Raw genomic sequence first — 16,392 nt, 5'->3', positions numbered from 1 at the left:
GTGTGCAAAGCCTGCCCCGCCCCGCCCGCTTTGCATTACCTTGGGCAATCCGGAGCTTCACCTCCAGGTCCACAGGGGTGGAGACCACTGACTTGGTGAGCACCAGCACGTTCTCTAAGCCAATGACCACCACGAGGTACGGGAAAATCTCTCTGGAGACGCACAGGGAGACAGGAAGGAGAGGATGGCGGGTGGTGAGGTGCCACAACACGGTGCTTCGCACCAGGCTCGCTGGGCCTGCCAGGGGCTCCCACCCCTCGCTCCGAACGAGAGCACCACCAGCTGCGCTGCCCAGCTGTCAGGCCTCACCATACTGCTGGCTGGCAGGATGACGCCTGCCGAGGCAGGCCGAGCCACCAGAACTAATGGCAGGTGGGACCCAACCCTCAAGTCTAGGCCTGCGCAACTTCCCACTTGGGGGGATGGCTGAGCTGTGACCAGGGGAAGGGAGGCTGCTGGGGGAGGAGGGGTAGCAGGTGGGGCGCAGGTGATGGGCGCAGAAGAGACAGTGGGTGTCCAGGTGTTCGACCACAAGGAAAGCAACAGAAATGGTACCGAGTCACTGCTCCCTAGAGTGAGGCCTGGCTGGGAGTTTGTTCGAGCACTGGGGGTTGGGGTAAGAGACAGGCCACTCCACTACTAACCACAGACAGGCAAGGCAGGCAGGGGCTTGGTTTGGCTTAGGCCAAAGATCCAAAGATGAAGACAGGGAAGGGCTTCCAGACCCAAGAAGAGTCAAACACAAAGTAAACAGTAAAAAATGAGTATGCCCCTTTACATATAAGTGTCAGTGCTAGGGCCTTGAACTCGGGGCTTCATGCTCTGGTTCAAGTGAAAAACTCAAGGCCCATGCAGAGCTCTACCAACTGAGCCCTGCCTCGACAGCTGGCTCTTTGCTGGCTAACTGGACACAGGGGTTTTGTCTGCTCCAATTGGCTTTGGACCTTGATTTCAGCAGAGGCAGATTTCAGCCTCATGAGTAGCTGGGATTATAGATGTGAACCATCGCCCCCAGATGAGGCATTTAACATTAAAACTGAGAAAATGGGTGGGTTCCAGTGGCTCACGCCTATAATCCTAGCTACTCAGAAGGCTGAGATCTGAGGATTCCAGTTCTAAACTAGCCTGGGCAGAAAAATCTGTAAGGATATTCTCTCCAATTAATCAGCAGAAAAGCCCAAAGTGGAGGTGTGGCTCAAGTGGCACAGTGCCAGCCTTAAGTGAAAAAGCCAAGCTAGAGAGCAAGAGGTCCTGAGTTCAAGCCTTAATACCATCACATCACAAAAAAAGTGGACAAGGGCTGGGAAGGTGGCTCAGTGGTAGAGCGCTTGCCTCGTATGCATGAGGCCCTGGGTTTGATTTCTCAGCACCACATAAGCAGAAAAAAGCTGGAAGTGGCGATGTGGGTCAAGTGGTAGAGCGCTCGCCTTGAGCTGAAGAGCTGAGGACAGCGCCCAGGCCCAGAGTTCAAGTCCCATGACCGACACACAAAAAAGTGGACAAATAGACCTGTGGATATGCTTAAAACACACGTGCAAGTCATACTTACATATACACATAAGTGCACTTACATGCTTACACTGTCCATGCCCATAACTATTACATATACATTTAAATATACTATATTTAGATACACAACACAAACATGAACATAAACTAGATAAGAGGAAGAAAATGTACATTTTTTTTATTGTGCTGTTCATGGAGCTTGAACTCAGGGCCTGGGCACTGTCTCTGAACTTCTTTTGCTTTACTACTTGAGCCATAGTACCACTTGCAGCTTTTTCTGAGTAGTTTGTTGGAGATAAGAGTCTCACGGCCTTTCCTACCCAGACTGGCTCTGAAACCACAATCCTCAGATCTCAGCCTCCTGAGTAGCTAGGATTACAGGTATGAGCCACCGGTGCCCAGTAGAAATGTACCTCTTAAAGATCAAAGCTAACCAGGTGAAGGCGCGGGAAGCCAGGGAAGCCAAGTGCAGATGTGCGAGGCTCTCTGGCCGAAGGGCCCACCCCATGGCCCGGTGAGGCCTGCAGGGACCTACCCGCCATTGAGGGTGGGCGTGAGGCCAAAGAGCGTGCAGAGTCCCACAGACATGAGCAGCGAGCTGAGCACCGTGACCACAGCCGCCAGGGCCAGACCCCACTTGGACTTGACCATGTCGATCTTGCCTAGAGGGCAGAGAAAGAACATCGAGGGGTCCCGGGCCTTAGCCCCTGGTCCCTCTAACTAAGCTTAGGCCCTGACAAGGAGGAGGGGAAGAGTCCCAGGGTTTAACCAAAAGAAAAGCATTCCCAGGGGCATTTCACTTCTCAGGGTCACAGACACCCACGGGTTTAGGGAACCCGAGAGCTAGGAGGAATACCTCTTCCCTTCTCCCTTCCCCCTCCCCCCCCCCCCCCCCCAGCCCCACACTAGGGAGGAGGCCCTGATTCTGGTGATCTTTCCAGGGAGACACCCGTGAGCTCCGTGGTGGACATGCAGGTAGACATACGTGTGGAGAAGTAGATGTAGGCAAACAGGATGATGTAGGTGGTCACCAGGGGGATGAGCTCAGCCACGCCGATCTCCTCCTTGAAGTGCACATGGACCAGGCTCTCGGCGCGAAGGCTGCAGTTTGGGCTGGGGTGCAGGAGCATGAGCCGGGCACGCAGGCTCCCCAGGAAGCTAGAAACGAGGAGACCTTCTGGGAGGGGCCAGGGGTCGCCATCCTCCCATGTGGGTTTGATTCTGGCAGTAGCGGGGTTTGAACTCAGGGCCTGCCCCTTGAGCGACACTCCCAGGCCGATTCCCCTATGCTGGGAAGAAACTTCTAGAAGATACCCTGGCTCCTTCTCCAAAGCCCTTGGGGAAGCTGATCAGGGGCACGTCCAGGGCCCTGGCCTCTGTGAAGGTCACCTGCAGCGCCCCACGGGGAACACTTGAGCCGCAGGAGGCTCCAAAATGTCCGGGTTGAGGGGAAAGGAGGGGAGACCCCCAGACACTCAAACTGCCAGCTCCTTCTTACACACACACACACACACACACACACACACACACACACACACACACACACACGGCATATGGCCTCCCTGAAATGTTCAGGCCTGGGCCTGAGCCCAAGCATTCATTCTGAGCACCCTGCATCCCTGTATCCCCCCTTCCCCCTCCCCGCCCCCCCCCCCCCCCGGGCCTGGCTGCCCTACCTGGCATGGTAGTGCTGGAAGACCAGGGTGATGGTGTAGGAGACCATCCTCCTCCTCGTGTACAGGCTCACCCCGCTGTACTTCCCGGGCACGCCGAACAGCAGGTCTGCAAGCAGAGGCGGGACATGACGGCCACCGTGAGGCCACCCCTCACCCCTGCACGCCGGGAGGGGGCCGTTGCCCTGTCACGGCCAAGTCTCGGGAGAAGAGGCGCGGGTCGGGGGAACCTTTGAGGGTGGCTGATGTCTGCAGGGTTTTGGGCTCATGCTGGTGGATGGTCCCGATGATGTCAGGGTCCGCATAGAAGCGCTCCCTGTCATTCTGCCAGAAGTTTCCAGGGGACAGCAGCAGGCAGCCGTGCTCAGGGAGGAGACTGCGGAGCTTCCTGAGGCCTGGGAGCAGGTCGGTCACCTGCAGGCACACTTCCTCCAGGCTCCGCGTCCCGGAACTGTGCAGGAGACATAAGGAGATCCCAGCTACACCTCCAGCAGAGGCTAGCGCACCCTGTCACCCGGCTCCTGATACGGCTCCCATTTGCCCCCTAGTGGCTCCGGATGGTTAGGGCAGCAGCGAACGTACTTCAGGTGCTCAGCACCAGACTCTGGCTACAAAGCGATTTAGTTAATTGTTCAAAATCCTTGTCAAAAGCTAGATGGGGGTGGCTCACGCCTGTCATCCCAGCTGCTCCAGAAGCTGAGATCTGAGGATCAAAGTTGGAGGCCAGCTTGGGCAGCAAAGACTTATCTTCAATTAAACACCAAAAAAGCTGGCAGTGGAGATGTTACATAATGGGAGAGACTAGTCTTGAGCAAGAATGCTCAGAGGCAGCACCCAGGCCCTGAGTTCAAGTCCCAGAGCGCACACACAAAAAGCCATTAACTAAGTAAAATGTGATGGTGATCCACGATGGCCTGAGGTCCCAGCAGACATCTGTCTGGAAGGAGTGTCAGATCCACAGACACTTGCTGTGTCTGAGCTATGAGGACAGAGCTCAGGGCTCAAACTGGGGTCTGGGGTCTTGACGGGAAAGGCAGCCGCAGTGAAGCCACAAGGCTGCTGAGAGATGTTGCACAGAGAGGGCTACCTGTCTCTCAGCACGTGGTTCCGGATCTCCTCCACCAGCTGGAAGGCGCGGGACAGAGGGGAGCGGAACACATCCACTGCCAGGAGATTCTTGTGCCAGGGAGACACTGAGGACTTCACAAATATCTGCTGGATGTACGCCACGGGGGCGCCCACATACTGTAGGAGAAATGGGGCAGAGAGGAAAGGGCACCTCAGTGCAGGCGGGAGGCGCACAGGCCCTTGCGTGGAAGCCACTGGCTCATCCGGCTGTACTTGCCCTACCACAGCGGAGCTGGCTGCTCGCTACACCAGACTGCCATTGCTTCCAAAGGAATGGCTCCGCTGCTGGGATAGAGCTTACAACCCCAGGCTCAGGTTCAACTTGGTGCCACCTGCTTCTCTTCTACCCTGCTACAGGAAAACCACGGGCTTGCTGTCTCCTACCTAAGCCTGTTTCTTTATCCACTACGAACCCTTTTGTGAGCATCTACTATGTGCAAAACATTGGTGTCTATAAACGTGAAGGGAATACAATGCCAACAGGCTAGTACAGGGCACAGAGGAGAAGCTGGGGCTGCATACCAGAAAGCCAGGTGGGCTTCCTGCACAAAGTGCCACCGTGCTGCGTGCCCATGGAGAAGTGTATGCCTGCTGACACTACAGGGGCTCTTTTTTTCTTTTTTTGGGGGGGGTCCAGTCGTGGGGCCTGAACTCTGGGCCTGGGTGCTGTCCCTCAGCTCTTCAGCTCAAGGCTAGTGCTCTACCACTTGAGCCACAGTGCCACTCCTGGCTTTTTTCTTTTTGCTTATGTGGTGCTGAGGAATCGAACCCAGGGGCTCAGGCATGCAACGCAAGTGCTCTACCACTGAGCCACCTTCCCAGCCCCATACAGGGACTCTTTTAAGCGTACAAACCCTTCCTTCTTCTCCTGTCTACATGGGCCAGCTGCCCCGATCCACAGGGTGGACAGAAAAATAACCAAAGCGGCAGGGCACTGGTGGTTCATGCCTATCATCATAGATACTCAGGAGGCTGAGATCTGAGAATCGAGGTTCAAAGCCAGCCCGGGCAGGAAAAGTCCGTGAGACTCTTATCTCCAATAAACTACTCAGAAAACAGTAAGTGGTGCTGTGGCTCAAGTGATAGAGTGCTAGCCTTGAGCTGAAGAGGTGAGGGACAGCACCCAGACCCAGAGTTCAGGCCCCACAACCGACAAAAACAACAACAAAAAACATCTGTGTAATTATGTTAAAACTGCAGTAAAAGTTAACTAAGGTAAAAAGGCTTGAATCAACAAGGCCCCACTGTGAACCAACAGGTCAAGCTGGGATTCAAAACCTCAAACTAGTTTCTGCCCAAACTGATTCCTGATGGTGATTTCTGCTAGCAGCAGAACGTGTTCCTGCTGATCTTCATGGGCAGAGACCCAGTAAGCCAAAGCTGAGTATTATATTGTATAATGAACCGGTGGCTCATGCCTGTAATCCTAGCTACTCGGGAGGCTGAGATCTGAGGAACATGGTTCAAAGCCAGCCTAGGCAAGAAAGTCCATGAGACTCTTGTCTCCAATAAACCAGCAGAAAACTGGAAATGGTGCTGTAGATCAAGTGGTAGAGCGCTCGCCTTGAGCTGAAGAGCTGAGGGATAGTGCCCAGGCCCAGAGTTCAAGCCCACAACTGACAAAAAAAAATAATAAATAACAATTAAAAAAAAATAAAAAATACTGTGTATTGTGTATTACTGCGTATTATACTGACATTGTGTGGTTGTAACACACACTCGTCTTACCAGGATGATTCTATTCCGGCAACCAGAAGTCAAGTTTACAACCAGTTACCAGGCTGCTACCTTAACCAGAAAGGAAATGAAGAAGCTCTCACAGTCAGAGGAGAGGGTTCTGTTTCCCAAGCTTTGCTTTTCCTCCTCAAGAGACTCAACAAGCCAAGCCCCAAGCCCTGGGGCCAAAGCACAATTCATGGAAGCCTGGCACATGGTCCGTCACATGATGTCCAAAGAGAAGCAACTCAAGCTTCTGTGACTCCAAACAGCGAGGGCAAGCCAGGTGTCGGTGGCTCACGCCTGTCATCCTAGCTACTCGGGAGGCTGAGACCTGAGGAACGCGGTTCAAAGCCAGCCCGGGCAGGAAACTCTGTGAGACTCTTATCTTCAATAAAAACCACTCAGAAAACTGGAAGTGGCGCTGTGGCTCAAGTGGTAGAGTACTCGCCTTGAGCTGGAGAGCTGAGGCATAGTGCCCAGGCCCAGAGTTCAAAGCCCCACGAATGACAAACAAAAAACAAACAGTGAAGGCAGTGACACCGAGGGACATCCTGACTCTGAGCCCCTCACCCAGAGACTGGCTTCCTATTTATCAGTGCTCAGCCCAGAGACAGCCAGCAGGGAACAGTATGGTGCACAAAGAGCAATCGGCCAGGGGTGGGGGAACTAGAGAGTTCTATCTATCACTGACCTGGGTAAACTCAACCATGCAGGCAGCTAAGTCATCGGGGCCCTTACCTGGAGAAAGGACCTGCACTTTCTACCTGAATGGAAGGAGGGAACAGAACTGCTAGGAGGGAACTCTGCTCACAGCACATCCTAGGGATGCGTGCTATTCTCGTGGCCTGGAGGAGAGGAGGGGAGACCTGGCACCCCTACAGGGCCAGGTGAGTGAGGCTGGACCCAGCTGACCCCCACCAGGACCATCGCAGCCGCGGCTTTTCAGGGACAGTCCCTCCTTTGGCTTCATCTGCTGTTTTCTTACAATAAAGGTTACTCATTAAATGGATAACCAAGTATTTTTGTTGGTTGGGGGGGGGGGGGCCTCTGGGAGGCGGTTGGAGCACGTGAACACAGATTCTGGGCTGACCACTCTCACAGCCACGCTCGGAGCTGGCCTCCGCCAATCAGCTCCTGCGCTGGGCTCGCCTCAGCAACGCGCCGGGTACCTACCCACTCCGGCTGCTCGCTGAGCTCGCCTTGTTTGCGGTCAGAGTCCGAGGGTGGGGGCGAGTAGTCCTTCACTGGCGTGGAGAATTCCACAGGTCCAGTTCCCGGCAAGGGGAGCTTCAGCAGCGGGTAGCTGGGGAGAAGGAAAGGGGGAAGAAGAGTGAGGGCTCGTGGGAGGCCGGCTCTGCGGAGAGAGGGGGTGATTTCAGGAAGCTGCAGGTGCACTGAGCTCTCTTTCCTAGGAAGACTCGACCAACGCATCAACTGTTAGAACATCTGAGAGCTGAAACTCAGAAATCATCTAGATCAGAATGTTGCAAATTTATTGTAGTCACGCACAGCCCAATTTATACAAAGCAGATTGGTTAAATGTTTACAGAAACAATATAAAGACGTGACGCTAAAACAATTTTGTGTTGTGTATGTGTGCCAGTCCTGGGGTTTGAACCCAGGGCCTGGGTGCTGTCCCTGAGCTTTCTATGCTCAAGACTGGTACTCTAGAGCTGGGAAGGTGGCTCAGGCCTTGCATGCCTGAGGCCCTGGGTTCGATTCCTCAGCACCACATAAGCAAAAAGAAAAAAGCCGGAAGTGGCGCTGTGGCTCAAGTGGTAGAGCACTAGCCTTGAGCTGAAGAGCTGAGGGACAGCGCTCAGGCCCAGAGTTCAGGCCCCACGGCTGGAACCAAAAAAAAAAAAAAAGACTGGTACTCTACCACTTGAGCTGCAGCTCTACATCCAGCTTTTTTTGTTGCTTAATCCAAGATAAGAGTCTCACACACTTTCCTGCCTGGGCTGCTTTGAACTTCAATCCTCAGATCTCAGCCTCCTGAGTAGCTAGAATTACAGGTGTGAGCCGCCACACCCCACTGCTAAAACAAAATATTTTTAAACTTTATTTAAAAAAAGAAAAAGAAAGCCAGGGCACTGGTGGTTCACGCCTGTAATTCTAGCTATTCAGGAGGCTGAGATCTGAGGATCATGGTTCAAAGTCAGCCTAGGCAGGAATGTCTGTGAGGCTTATCTCCAATGAACCACCAAAAAACCAGAAGTGGTGCTGAGGCTCAAGTGGTAGAATACTAGTCTTAAGCTGAAGAGCTCAGGGACAGCACCTAAGTCCAGGATTCAAGACCCAGGACCAGGAAAAAAAAAAAGGGGTGGGGGAAGGAAGGAAGGAAGGAAGGGAGGGAGGGAGGGAGGGAGGGAGGGAGGGAGGGAGGGAGGGAGGAAAAAGAAAAGAAAAAAGCACTCTGGGGGAGGGGAGAAGACTCAAAGTCCAGATAGACTGATTTAGATAGCTGAGCAATGTGAAGGGCAGACTCTGGAAACTATGTAGCACAAGATGACTGGCCCAAGGTTTTTCCTTCACAAGAATAACTTGGCAAACAGATGTGCATTTTTGTTTTAGGCATCTCTCTTTAGATGATGTTTTCAATATTCCGAAATCACCTGAATAGGAGGCTGAAGCAGGAGGCTGACAAGAGCAAGAAGAGCAGGCAAGCATAGATATAGAGAGCAATGAGTTTTCCCTACATACCTCCGTAACCACCAGAGAGAGCAAGCTGGGAGTATTTCCAGAACCTTCAACGGTAGCCTGGGACCCACTACCAGTTGACATACACCCCACCCACCTCCAAACATTAACACCATTATAATCATCATCACAAATTTAGTTTGACCTTTTTGTGTGTGTGAGCCCAAGGCTTCGTGCATGTTAAGCATGTGCTCAGCCACGGAGCTATACCCCCAAGCCTAGGTTGATCTGTTTTGGATGATCCTGAACTCAGGGCCTTGCTAGACTTTTCACTCACTCACCACTCCACCATCTGAGCAATGTGATCGGCATTGGTTATCTGCTTTATGCCCAGCTGGCCTGGCCTACAACCATTCTACATGTGCTTACCTGTGTCACTGGGGATGAGGACAGGCACATGCCATTATCTGAAATCAAGTCTTATCAACGTTCCTGGCCAAACTGGCCTTGATTCTCCACCCCTTGATCTGTTTCTTGTTGCTGGTACCAGAGCTTGAACTCAATGCCTGGGTGCTGTCCCTGAACTTTTTGGCTCAAGGCTAGTGCTCCAGCCCTTGAGCCACTACTCCACTTCCAGCTTTTTGGTGCTTTCAGGTAAGAGTCTCAGACTTTCCTGCCTAGGCTGGCTTTGAACCACGATCCTCAGATCTCAGAGTAGCTAGGATTACAGGCGTGAGCCACCAGTACCCAGCATTACCTCAATCTTTACCTTCCACATAGCCAAGAATTTTAGACTTCAGTCACCATGCCCAGAGTTTTACCTATTTATGAAGTAAAATTAAGAGTTTTACCTATTTAAAGTACATTCTACTATGTACTCTTTTGTGATTTGCTGCTTTCAACTGAATCTTCACCACTAGATTCATCCACCCGGGCTCATAGAGCAGATTGTCAGTAATATTATTATTATTTGCTGTTAACAGGGTTTGAACTCGGGGGCCTTCTGCTATTTCTCATGCTATTTCTCTATTACTTGAGCCACATCTCCAGTCTGTCATTTTTCTAGTTGATTGGAGATGGTATCCTCACAGACTTTTCTGCCCAGGCTGGCTTCAAACCACACTCTTCCAGGACTCAAGTCTTTTGAGACTGAACCACAGGCTTGCACTCAAGGCCGAGTATGCCCCAGGAAGAGACTGTACCACCTGAGCCACACTCCTAGGCACCTTGCCACCTCTTGATATTATCTGTCTACTTGGCTTTAACCATGCGGAGGAGGCCGTGGGAGGTGGTATCCCAGTGTGTATGATGGTATGTGTATACATGCATAGGTGCACATGCGCCCATGCCTGTGCGTGCTAAGCAAGTCCTCTACCATTGGACATTTACAACCTTATTGTGCTTTGTTACTTGAGGACAGAGCTGGGGGTTGATTTCAGCCAATGTTCTACCACTGGAGCCGCACCTCCAGCCCTGTTTGGTTTGCTGGTTATGCTCAACATGGAGTCATCCAGCGAAGGCAATTTCACACCCAAGCAGCAAGCTGCAAACACCACACTAGTCCAGTGAAACAACACGGAAGCGTCTCTGGGGGAGGTCCACTTGGGTTGGGTCCCACAAGGCACCCGATCTGAACTTTCCCCTTCAGCAGTCACCTACAGTGTAGGATAGGATACATGATACATTCAACAGAAGGGGAGACAAATGTCTGCGATTCCCTTGGCAGCTGGAGCCTGAGGGGTAATCTGCTTCTCTTGCCTGCTCCTCTCTTTTTGGAAATGGCTTTCTGTCCAGTTCTGAGGTTGTCACACCAAGTGACTGAGCGCTAGTTAGCATGGTGGCTTTTCTCAATAGTCATTCTTTCAATAAATGGTTGAGTACCACCTCAGGGCCAGATTATTGTGCAAGGCTCAGAGATGAACAAGACAGATGGGATCTCTGGTGCAGTGGAGTTGGGTAATGAGGGAAGAATCGGAGAAGCATGTAGAGTCTTGAGCAGCAGACTTCAGGCCAGAACCAAGGTTCTCCTTGAAACAATTCAAGCCCTGTAAAAGTAGGGCCAGATTATTCCAGGCTGTGCTTTGCATCACACTTGCCAGGCAGGCACTCTACCACTTGAACCATACCCCCCAACCCTTTTTGCTCTAGTCATTTGTTAGAGAGAGCCTCATTTATTTACCCAGCCTGGATCTCTATCCTCCTTTTATGTTTCTTACCCTAACTGAGATGCCAGGCACAGATGATGACGCCCAGCTTGAGATTAGGTCTCTCGAACTTTTTCCTCCAGGATTGCCTAGTACCTAGATCCTCCCAATCTTATACTGCAGGTAGCTGGGATAACGGGCATGCTACACTGAGTCTAGCTATTAGTTGAGATGGCCATTTCACTAGGCCAGTCTCAACTACACTCTTCCCAATCTCATATAGGTAGAATTCCAGGCATGAGCCAACCAGGAGTAATACCTAGCTTGGTTGGTTCTTTTTTTTTCAGTATGTCATTTTGATTCTCTTCTTTCCTTTTCTGTATTTAAATCTATTTTCTTTGTGGTTACCCTAGGGATTACAATTCACATCTGAAATCTCGTCTGAATAGCGGTGCTACAGAGGGGTCCGATGGCAGGTGTGAGAAGGTGGCATCGGGAAGCTTCAAGGACAAACAACTAAAAGTCGAAAAACTCAGCTCCAGCTGAGTACAAACACTCCATGCGTGCAGTCCATTCTTCTCCCCTTTAGACCGCTATCATTACACATTAGATCCTCTACATTATCTGTCCATTAACACTGACTTGTAAACATTATGAGGGTTATCGTTTTAAATCATGAAAGAAAACAAAGCTATAAAGCAAACCAGAAGTAACAGAGCAGTGAATCAGAATGACACTCTGATCGCCCCAACCCCCCCCCCACCCCCGCTTTTTCTTGGTCATTCAAGGGCTTGAACTCAAGGATGCAAGCACTTTACCATTTGACCATACCCTCAGCTCTCTTGGCTTTGTTGCAGATAGGGTGTTAGGCTTTTTGCCTGAGCAAAAATCTTGAACGGAGATCCTCCTTAGGACAATTACTAGGTAGCTGAGAGTAAAAGTGAACCACCACGTCTCACTTGTTTTTGAGATAGGATCTCACTAACATTTTACACAGTTGGCCTCAAACTTCAGTCCTCTTATCTCCACCTTCCAAATAGCTGGGATTATATCCTGCTTTCTGAGTAATGAAGTACTGGGTCCTGCAAATTATGCACTCCCCTCATTCTCAACCTTCAGTCATCTCTAATGGGAAACGCGGGGGTCACTGGAGACATGCAGAAAGCAACTTCAGAAATGATCAGAAATATCAGAGATAATCTTCTTGGAAGACATCAGGGAAGGGAAATACACCCCCACCACCACCACCACACTCTTTAGTGGAGATCAATACAAGATCGAGGAAGGATAGAGAGAGGCTGAATTACCCTGTGAGGAGTTTTATGTTGAATGTTCTTGACCTTCTATGGGCTTCGCTTGGGAGGCCATGGGTAACTTGTGGCTTTGGGATGCTGACTGGTCAGTGCCACAGAGCAGTGTCAAGAAGCTGGCTTCTCCTGAGTCTGAGACTCAGGACAGAGACCAAAGGTAAGCTCAGCTGTCCTTGAGCTACTCTGAATGAGTCTAGACAGAGAGGGGCCACGTGAGCAGCCAAAAAGAGAACTCACACAACTCCTGGTGTGTGACCCGCCTAGGGTTCCTGGTGATCACGGAGCAAACTGAGAACTAGTGGGGACCACCACAACCGATGTCTGGCCTTAGCCTGAACGATGAGAAAGCAGTACTAGAGAATGCACAGATTCTGGAACTTTCTGGCCAGGAGACCAGAGATCCTGTTCCCAGGATCCTTTTGCTTACCTGCCAAGGAAAAGAAGTGGTAATGGAGCCACACCCAAAGGATCCGCCATCCTTCCTAAAGTTGAGTACAGCCTCAAGACTCCAACTTCCTCTCCAAGCTACAATCTACCTGCTTTCCCCACAAGCAGCCGCTCCCAGAATCACAAATGATTCAGTGATACTCACATTACTCTCTATCTGCAGTTGGAAGGTCTAGCTAGGATGATGACATCCACACGCTCAGTCGCTCACCCTGTGTGTACCCCCACACTTATGAGGACAGGCCCACAGCATCAGCACCATCAGTCTTCTGGTTAGCTGCAGGGGACACACCTCGGGTCCCTGTGGGCTGACCTCTAGGAAATGTAAACATACCTCTTTGCCACAGTGACTATTGGCTGCAAGTTTCATCATATTTTCCCATAGGAAAGAGCAGTCTGGTGCACGGGGGTGGGGGGTGGGGGTAAAACTAGGGCTCCCTTGTAAGGTTCAGCATTGAAGTCATCTGCAGTCATATCTGGTCACTCAGTAACACACACACACACACACACACACACACACACACACACACACACACACACACTCACTGCCCAGACTCTCCCTCTCCTGCCTGGAGAAAAGCACAGACCTAAGCTGCATTGGTCACCATCCCCTCTAGTCCTGGCTCTCTGTTCATTTTCTGGAGTTCATTTCACCCAGTGAAGGTGATGGGGATCAGCAAAAAGTACCATCCAGGTGGGTACTCATCCCACAGCAGGGACATTCAAGCTGAACAAATGCCTCATCGGAGAAACAACGGAAGGTGAGCGATCCCACGACAACACGGCTCTGACAGAGGGAGCTGCTCCAGCTAGAACAGCTTCCCAGGATGGAAGATGATCGCAAACATTTTATCTCTGGATCAGGGATTTCTAGGCCCCTGGACAAAATGGTCCAGAATCTATGGATTCTCCAGTACAACTGTATCACGAGTTAAAAAGGCAAAAAGAAGCCACCAATTCTTCCCAAAGGACTTCACTGGGTCAGTGCTCCCAGCTCCTCCGTTTACACTGGCTATGCTGTAATTCGGTGGCCGTGGGTCACACCAGGATGTGTCCCTATCATGGTCTGCCACATGCACTTGTATTAAGGCGCATACAAAGCCACCTTTGTGCTCTCTGCCCTGCTTTGTTACAAAGGACCACTCACCTCGGAAGGATTCTGTTCTCTGTCTAGGCAGATCTTGCCTAGGCCTGGCTCTGCCACGCACGTGGAGTCTGTTACTCTCAGGCCTCTGAGTCAAAAGGCCAGCTAGCTTTCATTTCCTTGAATATCTCACAGGCAAGGACAGTCCATTTTGAAACTCTTGTGTGATGTCGAAGTACTCAATCAAAAGATAAGACACAACTGTACCCACGCAGCTGCTACACATACCTCACTCTTCAACACAAGGTAATATGAGTGCCGATCAATGCCAAAAGTGCCAACACAAACTGCTGCTGAGAAAAACAATAAGCCAGGTGAGGTGACAACATGCCCCAAATCCCATCACTCATCAGGCTGAGGCAGGAAAATCTCAAGTTCAGGGCCAACCTCGGCTACATAGTGTGATTTTGTCAAAAGGAATAAGCCTGCACTGGTGGCTCACACCTATAACCCTGGCTACTCAGGAGGATGAATCTGAGGATCACAGTTCACAGCCAGGCTAGGCAGGAAAAGTCCATGAGACTGTTATCTCCAATTGACTGCCAAAAACACGTAAGTGAAGCTGTGACTCAAGTGATAGAGCGCCAACCTTGAACAAAAGAAAAGCTCAGGAACAGCACCCAGGCCCTGAATTCAAACCTCAGAAATAGCGCACGCACACACACATGAAAAAAGAAAAAGACAGAAATTAGAATAAAAGAAGACAGGGCTGGGAAGGTGGCTCAGTGGTAGAGCACTTGCCTTGCATGCCTGAGGCCCTGGGTTCGATTCCTCAGCACCACATAAGCAGAAAAAAAAAGCCAGAAATGGCGCTGTGGCTCAAGTGGTAGAGCGCTAGCCTTGAGCTGAAGAGCTGAGGGACAGCGCCCAGGCCCAGAGTTCAGGCTCCACGACCGGACCCAAAAAAAAAAAAAAAAAAAAGACTACACTTTTAGCTGAGCAATGAAGCAGAACTTCAGAGAGACATAGCTTAGTGCTTCCTAACATGTGATTTCCAGGCCTTGGAACTTGTCAGAGTAAATTTTTTTTTTTTTTTTAATTTTTATTTTTGGGTCCGGTTGTGGGGCCTGAACTCTGGGCCTGGGCGCTGTCCCTCAGCTCTTCAGCTCAAGGCTAGCGCTCTACCACTTGAGCCACAGCGCCACTTCCGGCTTTTTTCTTTTTGCTTATGTGGTGCTGAGGAATCAAACCCAGGGACTCATGCATGCAAGGCAAGCGCTCTACCACTGAGCCACCTTCCCAGCCCCTGTCAGAGTAAATTCTTAGGCCCACCCTGAACCCTGACCTGACACCTCAGGAACTCTGAAACGAGGTGGTTCTGACACTCACTCAAGTTTGAGATCCTCTGCCTTGGCCTATATGCTAGGCCTGGAAAAGTCTAACATTAAAGACAAAGGGTCAGTTATCTTAGAGAAAAACAAAGGAAAGGCTGGGTCCTCAGGGCACCCTCAAGCCATCATTTAGAATATGTTGCTACAAATACTTTATCTCACACATGCACAATTTTGCAAAGGTTACATACTGTTCTCAACTCTGAGCCACACTGACTGGGTGTCAGATGCCAATGGTGCAGGTGGACCTCAGTTTCCCCTTCTCAGTTGTGTTTGGATCAAGCAAATGTCTGTTTACTGATACTGGAACTGGGCCTCTTCCTGAGGTGGTCCCCTCAGTCATGAGAATCACATTTAATTATATGCCTGGCACACCTAGATGGCCCACAGCAGGATGTTCTCAATAGCGTTCACCTTTCTGACTGCTAATGGCGGACGAACTTGGGCTCATTTACAGAGAACTCAACAGGAGGCTCAGTCCTGAGCCATCCAACCCCCGTGGCACTGGAAATGTCTATACATGTCAGATGTACGGTGATCCTGGAACCTAGAATTCTTTCCAGAGAAAAGAATAAGGTTGGCTCTGTGCACAGCTGTTGGCATTTTAGTCCCAGGGGGTCAGCAAAGCTTATATTAAATCAAGCTCCTCTTTTTGCGACGTCATTACTAGCCAGGATTCAGACTTCTATGTGACCCTGGGAAAGCCAGATAAGAATCAAGGGCACTGTGACTCTCACTGGAGTCCTTGGCAGGCTCCATGAATCAACAAGAGACAAAACCAGTCTGTACGTGAACATAAGAGAAAGAGCAGAGAAGCCAGTCTTAGAGGTTAACCTGCAAAACTGTGTCCAAGGAACTTTGGTGTTCAAATGGATGCTTGCAACACTTGAAGGCCTACTCATCAGCCACTAAAGGAAACTTCCACTGTCAGGAAGAAAAAAATGAAACCAGGCGCCAGTGATTCACACCTATAATCCTTCCCATTCAGAAGGCTAAGATCTGAGAATCACAGTTTAAAACCAGTCCTGGCAGACAAACCCGAGACTCCAATTAACCAGCAAAAAGATGGAAGTAGGGCTGGGAATGTGGCCTAGTGGTAGAGTGCTTGCCTATCATTCATGAAGCCCTGGGGTTTGATTCCTCAGTACCACATACACAGGAAAAGCTAGAAGTGGTGCTGTGGTTCGAGTGATAGAGTGGCTAGCCTTGGGCCAAAAAAGCTCAAGGACAGCGCCCAGGCCCCGAGTTCAAGCTCCAGGACTGGCCAAAAAAAAAAAAAAATGAAAGTAGAGGCATGGCTCAAGTGGCAGAGTGGCAGTTATAAGCAAAAGAGCCAATTGTGAACAC

The 16,392-nt window shown here is 50.7% G+C and overlaps 1 protein-coding gene across 3 annotated transcripts in view; it reads right to left on the bottom strand.

Moving 5' to 3' along the window:
• The window catches only part of LOC122095565 (SREBF chaperone), a 54,718-nt gene that overhangs the window by 4,763 nt on the left and 33,563 nt on the right, over nt 1-16,392 (bottom strand). For all 3 annotated transcript variants that reach the window (XM_042665867.1, XM_042665868.1, XM_042665866.1), the window contains exons 3-9: nt 7,203-7,332; nt 4,270-4,427; nt 3,413-3,633; nt 3,186-3,291; nt 2,495-2,667; nt 2,045-2,171; nt 40-152 (exon numbers count right to left, since the gene is read on the bottom strand). In XM_042665867.1, the coding sequence (XP_042521801.1) occupies nt 40-152; nt 2,045-2,171; nt 2,495-2,667; nt 3,186-3,291; nt 3,413-3,633; nt 4,270-4,427; nt 7,203-7,332 (1,028 nt within the window). The remainder of the gene's footprint in view (nt 1-39; nt 153-2,044; nt 2,172-2,494; nt 2,668-3,185; nt 3,292-3,412; nt 3,634-4,269; nt 4,428-7,202; nt 7,333-16,392) is intronic.

Source organism: Dipodomys spectabilis, unplaced genomic scaffold (genome assembly GCF_019054845.1).
Source record: "Dipodomys spectabilis isolate Male_0828 unplaced genomic scaffold, ASM1905484v1 ptg000360l, whole genome shotgun sequence".
NCBI lineage: Eukaryota > Metazoa > Chordata > Mammalia > Rodentia > Heteromyidae > Dipodomys > Dipodomys spectabilis.
This window is presented reverse-complemented; position numbering and strand designations above follow the sequence as displayed.